At 40.1% G+C, this 18,913-nt stretch overlaps 2 protein-coding genes and 1 pseudogene across 4 annotated transcripts; 1 reads left to right on the top strand and 2 right to left on the bottom strand.

Annotated features, from left to right (window-relative positions):
- Positions 1 to 4,168: 4,168 nt before the first annotated feature.
- Positions 4,169 to 6,583, bottom strand: LOC116919320. Its single transcript, XM_045167572.1, has 5 exons — positions 6,275 to 6,583; positions 5,790 to 6,201; positions 5,623 to 5,719; positions 4,243 to 5,560; positions 4,169 to 4,186 (listed from the first exon to the last, which is right to left on the bottom strand). Exons 2-5 carry the CDS (start codon positions 6,082 to 6,084, stop codon positions 4,169 to 4,171), a joined length of 1,728 nt encoding a protein of 575 aa, XP_045023507.1. The 5' UTR covers positions 6,085 to 6,201; positions 6,275 to 6,583.
- A 3,930-nt stretch (positions 6,584 to 10,513) lies between these two features.
- On the bottom strand, positions 10,514 to 12,170 carry LOC123467778 (heat shock protein 110-like). Of its 3 annotated transcripts, none has more exons than XM_045167573.1 (6): positions 12,100 to 12,170; positions 11,797 to 11,952; positions 11,564 to 11,735; positions 11,398 to 11,498; positions 10,918 to 11,334; positions 10,514 to 10,836 (listed from the first exon to the last, which is right to left on the bottom strand). In XM_045167573.1, the coding sequence occupies exons 2-5, from the start codon at positions 11,859 to 11,861 to the stop codon at positions 11,028 to 11,030; spliced, it is 645 nt and encodes a 214-aa protein (XP_045023508.1). In that variant the 5' UTR covers positions 11,862 to 11,952; positions 12,100 to 12,170; the 3' UTR covers positions 10,514 to 10,836; positions 10,918 to 11,027. The 3 variants fall into 3 exon arrangements, with proteins under 3 accessions (XP_045023508.1, XP_045023509.1, XP_045023510.1); XM_045167574.1 differs by having other exon boundaries at positions 12,013 to 12,155; XM_045167575.1 differs by lacking the exon at positions 11,797 to 11,952 and having other exon boundaries at positions 12,013 to 12,161.
- A 3,175-nt stretch (positions 12,171 to 15,345) lies between these two features.
- On the top strand, positions 15,346 to 18,319 carry LOC123467777 (annotated as a pseudogene).
- The last annotated feature ends 594 nt before the right edge of the window (positions 18,320 to 18,913 follow it).

The raw sequence follows: 18,913 nt of genomic DNA, 5'->3' as shown, positions 1-18,913 counted from the left end.
ACACTTGCCAGTCGCACATCAGTATTAATGTAGGTGACGTCAATACGCCCGTTCTTCTTGCAGAGCGCGGATGAAATTGAAATTTAACATCGATGTGTTTCGTTCCCTGATTGAAACTCCGCATTCTTAACAAGTTTTATTGAAGACTGATTGTCACAAAATAGAGTAGGCAGATTGCGGCAGACGAAGATCTTGAAGAAGACGTCTCATCCATACCACTTCTTTAGCGGTGTGGCAGCAGCCACATATTATCGGATTCAGGGTTGATAATGAGACACACTTTTGCTTTTGACTTTTCCAGCTTACGGGCCTCCATTTAGCAGCAGAACAACTCCAGTTGTCGAACGCCTGTCATCGAGATTTGAAGCAAAATCTGCATCGGTGTAGATCAGGAGCTCATTTTGAGAGTCAGAATTTCTAAAAATGATTCCATAATTCAGGGTCCCCTTCAGGTACGAGAAAATCCGTTTAACGGCGTCCCAGTGAGCCTTTGTAACTAGCAACTAGAAAACTGTGAAACCTGGCTGACAGCGAATGCAATATCAGGTCGGGTACAAGTGACAGCATAAATAAGAGAGCCGACAGCTTCACGAAACGGCTCCAACAACGTTTGACAGGTAGACGAGTCGCATCCAAGATTTTTTGATAGACGCGTAAATGGATCCGCAGGGACGACGCGTGTGCTGCAGTCAGATAGGCGAAATTTTTCAAGAAGTCGCTTGATGTAGTTTTCTTGAGAAATATGAATAGTTTTCTTCAATCTGTCTCGAACTATCTGAATCCCCACAAAACAATCAGCAGGACCAGACGTCATCTCAAATTGTTTGGCTAGAAAATCCACCACACTGGCAAGTTTTGAGGGATGACTACTACAGACTAAGCCGTCGTCGACCCAGATCGCGATCACTGTTAGGCATTTTTCTTCTTTTAGAACGTAAACACACTGATCTGCACTGCTGCGGACAAAACCAAAACTAGTGAGAAAACTGTGAAACTTCAGATTCCAGGCTCTAGAAGCCCGTTTAAGTCCATACAGGCTACGCTTTAACTTGCACACTTTTGCTTCATGACCGGGAGAAATGAATCCTTCAGGTTGAACCATGTATAGGTCTTCGTCCAAATCTCCATTCAAAAAATGCAGTTTTAACATCGAGCTGTAGCATCTCGAGGTCCAACACAGCAGCTATGGAAAGAATGACACGTAAAGATTCATACTTCACAACAGGAGAAAAGGTTTCATGAAAATCAATTCCGGGGCGCTGCGTAAAGCCCTTCGCGACAAGCCTGGCTTTGAAACGACGAATTTTTCCTTCTCCATCTAGCTTCAACTTGTACACCCATCTGTTTTGAATGGCTTGTCGACCAGGTGGCAGGTTCGTCAGCGTCCAGGTTTCGTTATTTATCAAAGAATCCATTTCCTCTTCCATCGCAATCTCCCATTGGTCTGCTTGAGGGGATTCCATGGCGCTCCTAAAATTTGTCGGCTCTTCCACGGCACCCACTGCAGCGAATTTTGCGTAGAACTTGTTTGTAGACTCGTCAATCCACCTTACCGGTGGTCTCCGAATTCTTCGTCCGAGGGAAGGTTCTTGCGTTTCACCAGTTCTAGGGTTGCCGGCCAACTCTTTCGTGTTAGCTTCTTCACGGCTGGGGTTGGAAGTTTCACTTCTTGAGACTCTATGGATAAAGCCGGTTCATCTTGAATGTTCTCTGATTGAATGGAGACATCGAGTTGTGGGGGCTTGAGGCAGTCTCATTTCCTCTTCAAAACAGGAATTGGCCACAAGCTCAAAAATACTATTTGGCTGCTCGATCTCAACTGCCCGATCATCTAATTCTTGAAAAACAACATCCCTGGAAATCAAAACTTTACGACTTACAGGGTCCCAGGCTCTAAAAGCTTTTTTGAGTTTTCACAGTAGCCCACATGATGACATTTCACTGCCTTGGGATCAAACTTGCTTCTTTTTTTTTTTGGAATGTGCACATACACCGTGGATCCAAAAACTCTGACGTGGGAAACATTCGGTTTGACTCCCATCCATACTTCATATGGAGTTTTCCCTCAACGGATCTGGTCGCCACCCGGTTGAGTAGATAAACGGCACAGTAAGACGCTTCCGCCCAGAGCTCTAAAGGTAAAGAAGAGAAATGAAGCATACTTCTAGCCGATTCGAGTACCGTCCTGTTGAGTCTCTCGGACACGCCATTTTGTTCTGGGGTATATGGAACGGTTGTCTCATGGCGTATGCCATTCTTGAGAAGCCATGTTTCAAACTCTTTGCCAACATATTCACCACCATTGTCACTTCTTAGACAGACAACTTCATTGCCTATTTCAACTTTGACTCTTTTCACAAATTGCTTGAAGAGTTCAAAAACTTCTGATTTTTGTTTGATGAAGTGAATGACATTATAGCTACTGTAGTCATCTTTGAAGGTTACAAAATACTTGGCACCACCAGGGGAGGGGACTGATACCGGTCCACAGACATCTGAGTGAATGAGGTCACCAATTTTCTTACCTCTATTTCGACCACCGGTCGGGAAAGAGAGACGGTGATGTTTTCCATAAATACACCCTTCACACACGATGTCCTTTTTAAAATCTTCGCTGAGAACAAGTCCATCAGCCATGAGATTTTCAGCCATCTTCTTTATTGTAGAAACTGCAACATGACCGAGACGTCGATGCCAGAGGTGTACTGATTGGGGTGTCGATTTCGCCAGGGCTGAGAAAGATTCCATCTTGGGTTCGAGTGTGATTGACTTCCCATGACAGCTGATGACATCTAGAGTGTACAGATCATTATCATTACTCATTCCGGCTAAACGAACTGCACCGTTCTTGATCAATTCAACTCTACAGTCTGTAAAGACAGCTTTAAATCCTTGACTAGTGGCTGCCTTGATGCTAAATAGGTTGACACCGAGTTTAGGGATGTGCAAAACCTTTTGAAGGACTCCTCGATTGTAGCTTCAACCTACACAACACATGACCGGGACGTCACCATAACCAGCAACTTGTAAAGGTTGGGAATCCTCTCCTATTCCGGAAACAGGCCAGGTTCCTGCTTTCATGGGCACATAGTTCATAAAACACCATTCTTGATCAGACATATGCCTTGACGCTCCAGAATCAGCAATCCAGTTCCGCCTTTTAATTTTTGAGAAGAAACTATAGGAACGAAAAGCATAGTCACCAGACCAGTCTTGATGTGATTCTTCTTTGCGAGTAGGAGACATATGGTGGGCGAATTTGGCTTGCGTTTCGTCACCATGCACTTTAAGTGACTGGGCCATTTTCAAGTCAAAAGATTTCTGAAAGCATCTTTCTTCAATATGGCCTTCTTCAGTACAATAGTTACACTTCCTCTTGAATCTTACTTGCTTATTAGACATCTTACTTGCATCAGCTTTGAGCTTAAAACCAGACTGTTTGGAGAAAAAGGCTGCATCTGACGAGCTGCTATCTCCAAAAACTTTATTCATACTTTCTTCTCTGATGAGACGAGTTGTGAGAAGCTGTAAAGTTTTCTTGCTTGTCTCTAGATTCTCCCATGCAGACAAGAGTGGCCTAAAACTGGGAGGAAGAGTACAAGTAATTTTGGTAATTATCTGTGCTTCAGTGAGAGGTGACCCAAGGTCATCAAGTTGTCTTGCGAAAGTTTCAATGGCAGTGACGTGAGACATTACGTCATGACCCTTCTGGTATTGATACTCAAAAAATCTTTGAAGTAACAAGTGCACATTTTCAAGTGCAGCTTGCTCGTGTTGGCCGGTTAGCCTCTTCCACATCTCATTTGCAGTTTTACAATTTATTAAAGATCGTTGCCATACTTGTTCGATGGTGGCCACAATGGAAACTCTTGCAGCATTGTCTCGATTACACCAGGACTTTATTTCTCCTTCATTTGAGTGTAACACTCCTTGTGCATCAACTGCGTTTATGAGATTGGGTTTGGTCTCTTCTCCAATGATGACTATCTTCAATAAGTCATGTTGTTCAAAGGTGAGAAAGATTTGAAACTTCCAAAAAGGGAAATTAGTGCCATCAAATTTAACCACATGACTTACATCCTTGGATGAGAAAGAAACCACACTAGATGCCATATTGGAAATTGGGAACAAACAAATTCTCAGTTTAAATAGGGTAGCAAACAAACTTTTAAGCTGGGCCCATAACCTGTTGAAATTGCCCAATAAAATATATGACAGGACAATTAAGTGCAGCGTGATTACCTTTATTGCAACTGACATGAGATAGAGAGAGAACACACTTGACATGAACATGACATGAGTATTCAGACGACAAAAAGGAATACGGGCATCATAATAAAGAAGCCTCTGCTTGCCTCCTTTTTCAACATTTTCATCTTCTCCTCTGTCATCCACACACGACTCGCACGCCCATAAGCAACATTTTTTAATTGTACAACGAATCCAATCTTCTTTAGTGGTGGAATAACGCCCTCCGCATTCTGGGCAAAATGATTCTTTTTTCTTGACTTCTTTTTTGTTCCGCTTTGCTGGCTTGCTTTTCTTGAACTCATCAGCTTTAGAGTTGGGCGGCTGTTCAGATAACACAATCTTCCTTGCGGCTTTTGTTTTCACTGCAGCTTTCTCTGCTTCGATAACATTTTTTATGGGAGTGTCAGTTAAAACTGCCGATGTTCTCTTCCGGCGCCCATTTTTTTGTGGAATTATCCGGGTGCCAGCTTTAGGAAAAGGTCTCAACTCTTCAAGTATTTTTATCGACAGCGTTGATGAACAGGAAGAATTAGTCGGTGAATTTGAAAAGGGAACAGGTGAGCTAGAAGCACTGTTAGATGATCTTGAATTGTGTTGTCTTCCACCAGGCTCAACATCAGGCTCCACAGCATCACGTTGCACTTCATGCTCCAAAGCATTATGTTCCACTAGGGGATCCACAACAAACTGCATATCAGTTCCCACTTCATCCGGTAAAATCCCAATTGGAAGAGCAAATGGCTCATTTAGAAGTGGCAAATCAATTTCAACTAAAGATACAGTTAACTTTGGGTCCACTCTATCCGTAACAAAACCAGGATCATAGTCAGCACGTGAATGGAAACCTTCGCGGTCAAATGGGACGATTCCGGTCTGTCTAAAACCAGATGTTATGTTAACAGGGTTAGCAGCTAGAGGAAACGATTTGCCAACTATTCCCGGAATATCATAAATGGACATAGTTTTTCCAGGATTGTTAAGCATCCATGCTGAAGCAGCACTGCTGTTAAATTTTTTCATGGGACCATACACCGAGACGTCCAATGGCTGCAATCTATGGGAACAATGTGCCGGGAATGATAGAAAGTGAATATGGTTTTCCTTTGCGAAGTTTAAGGGATTGATGGCCATGTGTGAAGAGTGATTATCAAGAAGCAATAAAGCTGGCCGTTCCTTGGATGGACGAACAAATTTTACGAAATGATCCATAAATAACTCCATGCTGGAATCATTCATCCATCCAGATTTGTTTGCAGTACCTGCACATCCTATAGGACCTCCATTAAGAAAGTGGCTTTTGAAGTTCACTCTATTTTTCATATAACATCAATTAATACCACAAACTGCTTGCTTTCAAGACTATAAATTTACCTTGGAAAAACAAAAAAAGGGGGAATTGTGTTTCCTAAAGCCGAAATTGCACAAACAACGGTAACTAAAGTCCCTCTCTCTGCCGAAACGATTGCCCCTATAGAAAAGTAGTTTCAAAGATGATATAAAATATAAATAACTACAAACTAATACTATAGTCCTCTAACCTATTTGCTTTTGGCCACGTCGACCAACGATCTTTTCAGGTGGCATGACAGTAGTAACACCAGTCTCGTCCATATTCCATACACAATCAAGCGATATGTTTTCTCTTGTCAACAATCTCTCGTAATTGTCAAAAAAGGCGTCGCAGTTGTGGTTGTTGAAAGATGATGTTCTTGCCAAGGAGGTAGCCTCGGGTTTCCTAATTGACAAAGTATTATGTCTCTTAAGAAATGAGCTAAACCAGTCAGGGCCAGCTAAGCATTTTGTAGTCCACGACAAGGGAATTTTGATGTTCATTTTTGTGGCCAATTGAAATGCTAGCTTCCTAACGTCCAGTGGTGACAATCCAAAATAAATATCTGCTGCTCGATGCAAATATTTCACTAGTATAGCCTCCTCCTCATCTGTGAAAACCTGTTCGACAAAATGTTTACACTCATTAGCCTAACTTACTATGGCTGTAGCCTAAACTCAATGTATTTCTTACCTGACGAATCTTTGAATAACCATATTTTTGTTTACAGGGTAGCACATTCTTATTCTTGTCTACGTATCTAGCAAGCAAGACTTCTTCTGGGAATCTGAAACATTTCTCCAACCTCAGTTATTTCTCTTCCTTCTGTAAGAACAACATCAATTGCTCTTTCGATAACCTCACTAGGCGTTTTTCCCCTGTCAGTTTTTCGTACATAGTTCCTCATCCTCGTGTAACACAAAAAAAACAGAAGATTTTGACACACAAATAAACAAGGTCAGAAGCTAAAACAAAAGGCCAACTTGCCCCAAAAAAAAACAACCAACCTACCCCATGGGTAGGGGTCATTGTTCCGGGATTCGGGGCAGCGTTTTATACCGTCGCGCGAATTACTCCCCTTCCGGACTGCATATCTGCGTATCTTTCTTGGAGCGGACTTCTCCCGATAATCTCTTCACCACGATCGCAGCTTTGTCCAAGGAGCGGATGACTCATCTCTGCGAAGAGATAACCAATATCCCTTTTCACCCGCGACAGGTCCCCCTTCTTCAAGACAGGCGACCCGACTGTACTAATCTTCTGCGATCCACGAAGGTTGATGAGACTAAAAATCAGCTTGCGTCCTCTTGGCAAATAAGGGACTTTTACTCCTTCGTTTTTCTTCTTTCCAGTTGCGCTTACTTGTTTAAATGTTTCTTGTATTTCCCGGATAGTCTTAAGAATTTTCCCTTTTTTTTTTTTTTTTTTTTTTTTTTTTTTTTTTTACCGCCTGCCTTCGGCCACGGAAGAGGCGCTGCAATCGCATATCTTCCGGCCGTGAGAGATTTACCATCCACTCGTTTGGGAGCCTTGTACACTTGAACCAGCTCCTGGCGGCGTCATCAAAATACTTTTAAAAACTATTATTTTTTTTTTTCCAATATCACCCCATCTGTTGTGGATAGAATGTTATTCAAAGCGCTCCATCCATTGGTGCGCATCTTCTTCTGAATTTTTTCAGAAGATTGGCGGGCTAATAAATTTTCTGACAGCTTCCATAGCTTGTCTTTGCGGCTGCTCAATATGCCTTGATGGCACTACAAATTGTTGTCCCCCGACCGGAACAACTGGACACGTCGCCGCTCTCAAATCGACCTCGGTTTCTGGATCCTAGTATAAGCCTCTTGAAGTCTCGACTGATTTACCCTGACTGTCAGCTTCTTTGGTCAAATGGTCCTTTGGAATAGGACCTTCAAAATTTAGGGCTTCACCAACAAAGGAAGTTCCACTCTCCAACGATGAGGCTGGGATAGGTGAAGTTTCTACCGGAACGCTTGACAGTTCTCGAAGCGGATGTAATCGTCGGCTGGGGTCTCTTAGGCAACTAGGTAGCCGTTGGTTTGTCCTCTTCGGCATCGGCTAACAATGACTGCAGCACGACTTCGTTTACTTACTGGTAACGAGCTGCGTTCTTAACAATTGCCACGTAAAGCACGATTTCGTTACTCACGGGTAACGGACTGTATCTCCACCAATTGTCGCACTGGCTTTGTATTGTGTCACATGAACATAAATCAATACAAGTAGTGATGACCTTAAATCTAGACAATTATTCACTTTTAACTAATAACAATAAGGGATGACCATACCAAACTCGGAGAGCGTCTGAAGACTCCAGGGAACTACTCCTACGGAGCCTAGCTCCGGGAGCTCACCCGATGGAGACTCATCTAACGCAGATTCAGGGCAGCGTTTTATACCGTCGCGCGAATTACTCCCCTTCCGGACTGCATATCTGCGTATCTTTCTTGGAGCGGACTTCTCCCGATAATTTCTTCACCACGATCGCAGCTTTGTCCAAGGAGCGGATGACTCATCTCTGCGAAGAGATAACCAATATCCCTTTTCACCCGCGACAATATTTACTTAAAAATAAATTATATTGAATTTTAGAATTGATTGACCCTTACCTAAAAGACTAAGGTATCTAAAGAAAAAATTTCATTAACATCCACTACATACCTTATTTCTGAAAAAGAAAAATGCACGAAAAAAAAAAGTTCGTGGCGAAGCGTAAAACGGTTTTTGCAGTACAACGTCAGCATTTAAGTGCAGACAAAATTTAAATTTTGTACAGACCATCTAGTGATATTAATTAACACTTCGGCTATCCTGAAAAACTCTAATTTTTAAGTGGCGCCAGTAATACGAAAAAGAGCGACTTACCCCTAAGCCAACTAGCCCCGGTCTCCCCTATATGCTGTTGTATTCTCGTAATATAATTCAGGTGTTAATCGAACTGACCCCATGGGAATCTTTCAACCCCTAATGGATTCTTAAAAGGTTCGTCGTTTGCTCGTAAGCCAGTTTGAATGGCAGGTGAAGGCCAGTGTAAAAAAAAATAATCGACTAACTTTTCGTTTTTATGGCATAGCAGTCTTGGTCCTGGTCTTGGTCTTGGTTGGTTTTTTTTATCAGATAACGGAAATCCTCAGATTAATTATTTATTACCTCCATTGGCTGCTGCCATCGAGGATGCGTTCGTCAGATTGGCTGGTGATGGTGATATCAGCCTATTTGTTATCCTTGTTGTAGCTGGGAGTAGAGTAAGCTGGTGCAGGTTAGCTAGTAGTAGGGTACTTTGGTGCAGGGAAGTTTGGTGTAGTATAGCTAGGAGCTTTGTATTCCGGCTTGTTGCTGGAAGGCGCAGCGGCAGCAACAGCCAAGAAAGTGCCGATGACAAACTACGAAAAGAAATTGAAACTTTTCAATAAGCGATGAAAATGTAAACCAATAAAATGAAAAGAAATTCCATTTGTTAGTTTCGTGTTGCGTACTTTTGATGAATTGAACAACTGATATCTTGAATCACCTTCAAACGAGTTTATGTAGCCGGCAAAAAAGGGTGTGTCGCTTCTATTTCATTTATTGACCTACTTTTAGAAGCGATGATCACCGTCTTTTGGTGGTTAATTATGCATTCCAGGCCATGGGTCTTGCAATGCAGGGATTGCATGCGGCAAATAGGAATCATAAGAATCAACGTCTACATGCTCTTGCTTATTCTTCAGCTGTTAATTGAGCAATTAACATCCATTCTAGTCGATTCTAGTAGTTTCCGCAAAGACGTTTACATTGGAATAGGAATGGAATGGAAGGGGTAGGAGGAAGTCAACATACCCAGTTCTAACAAATTCAATGCTTTTATGCAGTGCATAGACAATTTTTAGTAGCTTGGGCTGAATGCGGGTTTTTGAAATGGGAAAATGTTGACAGTGTGGCAGAAGAGTCTATCGCAAAGTAAGACAAAAGTGTTGTAAAAAGCTAGTGTGAAAAGTGAGAGCGCAGAAATTTTTTGCACAACGCCCGAACCTGTACTGCTTGAACGAAAGCTAGCAGCTAAAACAACTATTAGGTCAACTGAATGCCCGACTGCATGTTACTTACCATTCACCTGACTATATAAGCCCAGCAATAAGGAACCAAAAGCATCAGTTGTTTACCAAACTAATCTAAGTACAACATGAAGCTGCACTGTAAAAAATGACCCCCAAATTTAGGTTTATCGAAGTCCCAACTTTAAAAAAAACCCCTAGATTTGGTAGCAGTTAACTATTTTATGTACTATTACCTAAGATTGGTAGTTTGTACCTCATATGGGTAATTTAAAATTACCTATTTTAAACCTTTTCCCATTTGAGGATATCTAGTGCCTAAAACAGATAGATGCTATACTTTTGGGTAATTAAAATTACATATTAGTACACTCTCAATTTTCGATTTCTACCTTTTTTCTACTTTTCGGCCAAAAATGGAGGGGCGATTCCCAAGTAAATATGCACTTTTCGTTGGAATATAACAAAACAAAACTTGGGAAGCAAACAAACTTTCTTCTGATGACTTACAGGTTAATTTTACTTCCCCTTTTAAATTTGTCATATTTTATTTGATTTTATACAACTATTTCCACTTTAGCTTTTTAAATTTGTTTTTGAACATTAACATTTCCTTTCCCAGGTAGCACACAGACTCTGTTTCAGGTCTGTTACAGATCTGTTTTTGAGAGTCTGTAAATTGTTTGTAGTGTCCCACTTTTACAGACTGTCACACAGGTCTGTGACAGACCTGACTTACAAAATCTGTATAACAGGTTTGTTACAGACCTGACTTACAAAATCTGTATAACAGGTTTGTTACATAACGCGTACCACAGTCTTTGTACTACCAACTGTTTACAGATCCGTCGTTTCAATAATACAAGTATACAACTCACGCGATTTAAAATTTGTATTCAACACGCATTTCATTTTATACACCACTTACACATGATTGTCCAAGCAAAATTATGTAAAGCTTTATGAAATTTAGCAATAGTTTTCAATACGGAGCGCCCATCCGATATAAGTTGGTGATGCACGGCCAATTAATTTCGCATGATGGAGTCGGGACTGCGGTCCGCGGATCAATTCTGGGAGCACTATTGTTGAGCCGTTGGCAGCATCCTCTGGCTTGCCCGACTGTGCAGCTTCAGCCGGTGGGGCAGGAGGCTGTGGTTTGGGTTTGTTCAAAACTGGATTCATGCTGCTTTCAAAAGCCTGCAAGGAAATTTAAATGCATGTTAATTATCGTGACCTAAGAATTAATCGTGATGAGGTAGGGAGAGTGGGATAATTTACCTGGTGTTCGCTATGGAAGGCAGCGGCTTTAATAGGCAAGTCCTTAGTCTTAAGAGTTGCCTTCACACGGCTGATGTTGGCATCCAACCAAGAAACTTTTTAAGCAATTGCTAGTTCCAACTTCTTTGCTTCTTCGGGCGTCCAGTGATCGTAGGCTGCAACACCGCTATTGTAAGCAGTGTACGCTTTCTTGCAGCAGCGCCACGGGCAACGCATTCGTCCTGATTCAGAGTTGTGGAGGGTGGTTTGCCAAACACCTGCTCGATTAGTGATTTGACAGCTGGGATACGAGTCGAGCCACCAATAAGTTCAATCTCAGAAATATCTTCCTGTTTCAGTCCCGATTCGGCAAGACATCGTCGCAATGTTTTTTCAACTCGTTCGAAGAGAGGGGCGCAAAGCTCTTCCATGTCGGATCTAAAAATATTCACATGAAACGACTTGATGACACATCAAAGAAGTATTTTAGCTTATATTTACCTTTTCATCTTTGCAGAGAAATCTCTTTCATCGATCAGGCATTCGACGTTAATAGGAAGGGCAGAGACGTTCGCAGACATTTGACGTTTCAATTTATCAACCTAAAAATATTGAACGTTATATTACTTATCTGACAAGCGCGAATGATTGTTATGTATTTTCAAACCTCAGCTAAGAGACGAATCCAGGAACGAGAAGAGTGGGTCCATTCCAAGGATATGAGGATTGAATGTGTAGCAACCAAGGGGTCAACAAAAACCCTTTTTTGACCATGGTGTTGGCCTTTTATTTTTCTCGAAAGGACAATCTGATAGCTTTCAGTCAGTCTAATTGCAAATCTAAAGCAAAATCAAAATTAGAAATAAACCAAGAATAATGAAAACTATTGCAATAACCTACAGATCGCTTTCCATCAACACACATGATAGCTTGGATGATACACGAGTAGTGGCAACTTTGAGCATGGTTAACAAAAACCCTTTTTAACCATGGTGTTGGCCTTTTATTTTTCTCGAAAGGAAAAACTGATAGCTCTCAGTCAGTCTAAATGCAAATCTAAAGCAAAATCAAAATAAGAAATAAACCAAGAATAATGAAAACTATTATATAACCTACAGATCGCTTTCCATCAACACACATGTAGCACATGTTTTCATCATGATGTAACAATTACACAAAATACTTTAACATGCCAAAACTTACAAGTGTGCTGAGAAGACATGAAAATTCCAATGAAAAGACATGACGACGAACTATCACTTGTCAACAACTGACCGGCTGGCGGCTGCTGGGAGGCGCAAGAGAGAGTCCCCCTAGCGGGGGCTAATAGATTTTTCCCTTGCCATAAACAAACACACACACAGTTTCGCCACCCAATCCGCCGGAATCGCTTTCCATCAACACACACGCAAAATATTCACCATAATTCCCAAAATATTTCAGCTGGAACGCCTTCCATAAACACACACACACACACAAATTTCTTTTTCGACTCACACAAAATGTCACCAAAAGCTAATAAAAAAACGACCGGCAGCAGTTCCTTCTCGCAACTTCGCCAAAACGCGACTAATGGTAGCGTAGCTGCCTCAGCGTGGGTGCGGTGGCGCTGGTATAGACTAAACTCATCTTCAAAGACGTTGCCACATAAACACGATTTCTATGTGTGTATAAAATTTTATTTCGTTTTATAAACGGCATGAAAAGCGTTTATAAAACAGCTTGAGCAACAAGAAATAAACAAAAAAATTCTTTATTGGAGATGCAGAAATATTGTATTTGAAAAAGTATTAAGTTAAATTAATAACACGAAATTTTAAATTTTCAATCCCGTTTAGCACTTAAATTTTTTTTCCTCGTATCCTTACTTCCATTCAGCCAATTGGAAATATGTTTTTTAAAAAATTCAAGCCTCACTTAACGACATCAATGCGTTTCCATTTGAAAACTTTCTTGGTCAAATGAAGAATGACATTCAAGGGACAACAAAACCTTTAGCGCAATTTTGTCGCAGGCAAGCCGAAAAAGAAAATAATGAAACATTCCGCTGCAGCCTAAAGGTTCAAAGTATCACGGAGTCATTGAAGAATGATTCTACTGCGGATTCTGTTATAATGTTGGCTAACAAAAAAATTTTAAAAATTAAATCATTTCAATCTGGCGGTGATTTGGCGGTTGCCCATGCTTTTAACATTTCATATGACTTAGATGGATCCAAAAAAATTTTTTTAACGCGCCTATGCCTGCAACAGATCTTGATTTGTATATTTGTGGTGACTTAAAACCCCAACGACAACTCATTCCTATTGACTTTGTAGAAAAATCTACTAAATGTATTACTCTTCCTTTCCACGATGGGATGATTGAACGATGGTTAGTCATCCCCATACTCCATACCACGTAAATTGAATTTATTTTAATTCATTTGACATCCCTCAACCCCATGTGTACGTAGTGAATTCATTTTTATTTATTTGACATTGGCATGTTTTGCCCGACGAGTCTGACCAACACAAAGGTTTTTATTTATTGACGTGATTTTGAATGATGAATGTAGTTATGCTATGAAATATAGCATAACATAGTCTGACAAAATCTATGTTTTCAAGTGTGATCTCTTTAACTTGAATACATTTATTTAACTTTGATCACGTTGTCATTTTTTAACAGTTAGTCATCAACAAAGAAGTTGAGGAACATTTTAAAAATGTGTGCATATACTCATTTTGAAGCTCTGGGTCATCTCTATTTTCTTCCCTTGTCCTCTCAACAGTCATCACGGTCTTATCACGATCTTTAACAGTTACCACCGATCTTCTACTTCCATATCCGGAAACCGGAAGCTTTTCAACAAATTATAAATATTCTTTCGACCTTTAACAATGTTTCCATTTTGCCTTGACCAAGATTTGAACCTTCAACATTTCGAGTGCTGAGCTTAACTCTTAACCATTAGCCTAACACTGACTTATATAAGATGTCATCTGGCTGCATGGTATTACACTGTAATATATGAGAAAACATTTAAGTCTGTTTGCTATTGGGAATCCAGAAATGTACCATACCGGGGATACAGACACAGATCAGATTATTACTGACATAGGTGTTACAAGGGAAATACAAACCCGTAACATACCTGGGCCACAAACCCATAACAGATAATCACTGAAGTATGTTTTACATAGAAAACACAGGCCTGTAACATACCTGAGATACAGACACAAAACAGATGATTTATGTCATATGTTTTACAAGGAAAAAACACACCTGTACCATATCGGGGGTACCTTACTGAGAACAGATGATTTCTGTCATATGTTTTACAAGGGAAATACAGACCCGTACCAGACATGTAGTACAGACACATAACAAAAATATATTTCACTCGGTAATACAGAGTAAAAACATGCATGTAACATACGTGTTAGACAGAAGAAAAACAGAATGTATTTTTACAGAGTAAAAACAGACAAGTGACAAACATGGGAAACAGAGCAAAATCAGAAAAAATTTTCTCAAGTAAAAAACAGATCTGTAACAGGTCTGTAGTACAGTGAAAAACCAGAATTATGTATTACAGAAAGATTACAGATCTGTTCCAGATCAGTGAAACAAAATTTTACCAAATCCTGTAAAACAGAGCAATTCCAGACAAATTTCCTGTAAAACAGAGATGTAACAAGCCTGATACGGATCTGTTTCACAAGTATGTGAAACAGATCGGTTACAGGAGTCTGTAACAGCTCTGTGTGCTACCTGGGCTTTGTTATTTTGAAATATTTGGGTTAAATTAGCGATAAAAAATGAAAAAGATAGAAATTATAGTTTAAAATTAATGTATAATTATTAAAAGTAGGATTTATTATTAACAAATACTCAAATGTCTTAAATGTAAACATACTTTAGTTTTCAGTCAGAATTTTTTCTAAGTTCTTAACTGAATCCTCGAAATAGTCAGGAAAATGTTTCAATATTACCATGTTAAAATTGCTGAGTGGTTAAGGTGCTTGACTGCGAACATCAGTAATATGTCTTTCCGTGTTCTATCCCTGCCGAAGTCTTTTCTTGTTTTCCGTTTTTGTAGCCAACATAAGTAATGAGCGGGTATCATACCAGAGTTGCCGCGATCGATGGAAATGATCGAGATCGAAGGATCGATCGATCAATTTTCCCTGATCGAGGCGATCGAATTGATCAAGGCAGGTTATCGAGATCGAGATCGAAAGGGTCACATGATCGAGATATTTCTCGATCAAGACGAATTTTGCGCCACCTAGGTTGATAATTTTTTTTTTAATTTGTCTGCTTTTTCAGACGACGTGAATTTATGCAACTTCACGTGTTGCAGCTTGCAGACTTGCAGTAACATTCAGTTTATTCTAGATTCTAGACATAGCACATAGTCAAATCTTTTAATACTGCATAAGTAACGAATTTAACGATTGTGAGATGAGTGTGGACGTGGAGCCTTCAACGTCAAAAGATGATAGGCGTAGGCCTACGCCTACCATTGATTTGTAAGTAATGAAATGTTGTATTTGTATCCTAAAGAAAATATATTACATTTTCAATTTCCACTTCAGAACTGAGAGTCAACCTGCACTGGCAGAAAAGAAGAAATATGTAGTATTTGTCCCACCACTAACAATGTTTCACTTTGTGTATTTGGTTTACTCTTTCATATCAAAATAAAAGAGGAAAAATCGACCTCGCTCAAATCGATCAGACGATCGATTTGAGCGACGTCGATCATCAATCGATCACTTTTTCATTCACTGCTCGATGCGATCGATTGATCAGTTTTTTTAAGAGATCGAGATCGAGATCGTTCGATCACCAAATGGTGATCGAACTGCAACTCTGCGGATATCAATATTATTAATATTATTATTATTAAAATAAGGGTTTACTACTTTTAACATGATTTAAAAAAAAGTTAAATCAAGGTCAATTATTATCTAGAATTGGTATGTCTTAAAAACAGTTTTAGGTAGCTGTTTCCTAAAATCAAATTAGATACTTCGTAATTACCTAATCGGCGGAATCGAAAAAAGGTAATTTTTCTTTCCCATTTCTGGGGCACTTTTTTTACAGTGTGGTAAGGCATTTTGTCACTAATTCTTCCTAACCTGGAGACAGACAAAACTTTGGACTTTAAACTAATGACGATATTTTCCGATAGTTCTTCGTCGCCGCATTCTTGGCTGTTGCTGCCGCCGTACCATCCAGCTACAAGCCGGAATACAAGGCTCCCAGCTCCCCTGCCCCAAACTACCCGGCACCAAAGTACCCTACTACTAGCTACCCCACACCAACCTACCCCGCACCAGCCTACCCCGCACCAGCCTACCCCGCACCAGCCTACAACTAGGATAACAAATACGCTGACATTACCATCACCAGTCAATCTGATGAGCGCAACCTCGATGGCAGCACCCAATGGAGGTAATTGAATTTTATTCTTTATACTACTTAAGATGAGTATAAAAGGTTATCATAACCGAAAAAATTAAATCTTTTAATTCACAGCTATGCCCAGTCTGACTACACTACCCGTGAAGAGTCCCAGGTCCAGAAAAAGATGCAAGGAGTCACCTACGATTCTTACGGAAAAGAATCGTACGGTGAAGTCTTAGCCCACATAACACAAGGCAGTCCGTCGGATGTCCGACAGATGTCGGGGTCGGATGTTGAGTACATCTTTTTGATATCCTCCGGACAGCCCGATATCCGATTTGGATGTCCTACGGATGTATTTTTTTTTGGTTTTGACCGCCCTAAACAGCGCCGTCAGACATTCTAAGGATATCCGAGCGGGCTTTCATTTGGCTATAAATATGACATGTATTGGACATCTATTCATGAAAAAACATTAGGCTATACCAGGATTCGAACTCGGGTCTCCCGCATTACAGTCGAATCTTATTCCACTGTGCCAATCTACAGATATATTATGTATCATTTTCGAACAATACAATCGAATTGTTGTAAAACACTTGAGCTTTTTCGATAACAAATCACATACAGGATTTTTAAAAAGTCAAGATGATGTCGAACTTAGGTTAAACCAGAGGTGTATAAATTGAAATTAAACAAATTTATGCTAAATATTTTTTGAATTTTAAACTTCAGCATGATTTATTAAGTTTAAAGTAGTTTTTTATTATTTGAAATTATAATCCTATCATTAGTATACTTGCTTTTAATATTATTAGATGCCGAATAATATTTATTTTCTGTGAGTTAATTTTCAATGGCTTGGTTCCCATAAGCTAAACGGAAAGCTTGTGCAAACAAACTCACGACTTTCATATACTTTATTCATTTTTTGTAATAAATTTTAAAATAAACCATCCGGCAAATAGATCATTACTCCTTTATTTTTTAAATTTTTCATTTTAAATGCTGGACTTCAAATAAAAATACGTTCAAGGGAAAAATTTGAACACGGTTAAGTTTTCCCCCTCTCAAGAAATTTTGACAATTAATAATGAAACTTAATGATCGGCCCCAAATTAGTTCTAATCGAGTTAACCGCCCCGCACCGATAAAGTGCATTCGGGGTTGAAATGAGGTGCCATTTTTTCAACCGGGGCGGTGCGGGAAAAAATTTGAGGTTAACCCGTTGCCCCGAAGCAATAAAAAAAAAATGCCGTTCTTTCGGTTTCAGAGTAAAAATCGGGGCAAGCGGGTAGAACGAGCTATTATCGGGGTTGTTATCGGATAGATCGGGTCAATCGATAATGTTTTTTGCATTGATGAATCGATTGATTGCAATCCAATTGATTGCAAACCCCAATTGAATTCGGGGAGAAGAATTTTCCACCCTGAGCCACGCCTCCTTGGCCCGAAATGAGAAACCCGATTTGCAAAAAAGCGCCCCGATTGGCTCGAGGCCGATCCTTAAATGAAACAATTGAAAATCTTTTTGGCTGTTGGAAGGAGGTCCGTAGAATATAATTTTCGCACATCCATTGCACTTCCAAGGTGACTAGCCGACGGACATCCCTGGAACTACCCATTGAGTACATAGATATCTAACGGATGTTCGGCCATGATTCGGACATCCGACGGCTGAAATGTGCTATATGGGAGGCAACACCAACAAAGGATCCTCTTACTGGGTTTCCCCTGAAGGCCAGAAATTCACTTTGACTTGGGCCGCTGATGAAGCTGGATTCCAGCCCAAAGGTGACCACTTGCCCGTCGCTCCCGTCCACGAATACGAGCTCCCAGTTGCTCCCGTGCATGAATACGAACTCCCAGTTGCCCCCGTTCACATCCCTTTCAACGGCAAAGGCTACAAGAAATACTAAATTAATGAAATATCAATTGCATAAATAATTTAAAGCCATGTATTTCAGGCCTTACGCCTCTTGGCTCTTGGTGTAAAAACGTGTAAATATAAAGCGGAGACTATCTAGCAAACTTGTTTCTTTGAAACACATATTCAATGTGGTTCTTGGTGAAATTGAGCTTTTTCGTCGACTTTGGGTGTTGGGCCTTGATTAGTTGTTGAGAGTATTTTGAAGCGATAAAGGTGAATCCGGAATAATGTGAAGATGCAACATGATGCGAATTCATGCTGGACATTGTATGGGAACAGAGGGATGTGCACTTAAGAAAGTGTCCGATCACTAATCAAAATTGATGTTCATAATAAATCGCTCGGAATCGCAATAAAAAGTGTAGCGTCCAAAACTGTTCTGTTAAAAAGCCTTCGTTTGAAATAGCAAATGTGCTGGAATTAAAAGATAGTGAAAAACAGCTCTTGCGTAATTTTGTTTTTCAACGAGTAATTAATACTCCGTCTTCCATTTCTTTAGTCTCTCAACGGCTACTTTTTTTATTTTAACTGAACAGTTTCGGGAAACTGTTTATTGCACTATATTATGCGGCAGTGAAAAACGTGTTTGGGTCACTGACTTTATACCTTAAACAAGCAGTTCAGCTTTTACCAGATCTCCCGTTTTGACCGAAGCTCCAATGATCGATATGAATTTCGTAGTAATTAGTA

Source organism: Daphnia magna, unplaced genomic scaffold, assembly GCF_020631705.1.
Source record: "Daphnia magna isolate NIES unplaced genomic scaffold, ASM2063170v1.1 Dm_contigs230, whole genome shotgun sequence".
NCBI classification, from domain to species: Eukaryota; Metazoa; Arthropoda; class Branchiopoda; order Diplostraca; family Daphniidae; genus Daphnia; species Daphnia magna.
This window is presented reverse-complemented; position numbering and strand designations above follow the sequence as displayed.

What these genes read in the sequence shown, in the direction of transcription:
- LOC116919320 (XM_045167572.1), bottom strand. Translation starts at nt 6,084, where the DNA reads ATGAACATCAAAATTCCCTTGTCGTGGACTACAAAATGCTTAGCTGGC. An exon ending in ACGTGGCCAAAAGCAAATAG is followed by an intron (nt 5,720 to 5,789) that starts GTTAGAGGACTA and finishes ACTTTTCTATAG; the next exon opens with GGGCAATCGTTTCGGCAGAG. An exon ending in CCTTTTTTTGTTTTTCCAAG is followed by an intron (nt 5,561 to 5,622) that starts GTAAATTTATAG and finishes TATGAAAAATAG; the next exon opens with AGTGAACTTCAAAAGCCACT.
- LOC123467778 (XM_045167573.1), bottom strand. Translation starts at nt 11,861, where the DNA reads ATGCTCAAAGTTGCCACTACTCGTGTATCATCCAAGCTATCATGTGTG. An exon ending in GTGTTGATGGAAAGCGATCT is followed by an intron (nt 11,736 to 11,796) that starts GTAGGTTATTGC and finishes ATTTTGCTTTAG; the next exon opens with ATTTGCAATTAGACTGACTG. An exon ending in TTCTCTGCAAAGATGAAAAG is followed by an intron (nt 11,335 to 11,397) that starts GTAAATATAAGC and finishes GAATATTTTTAG; the next exon opens with ATCCGACATGGAAGAGCTTT.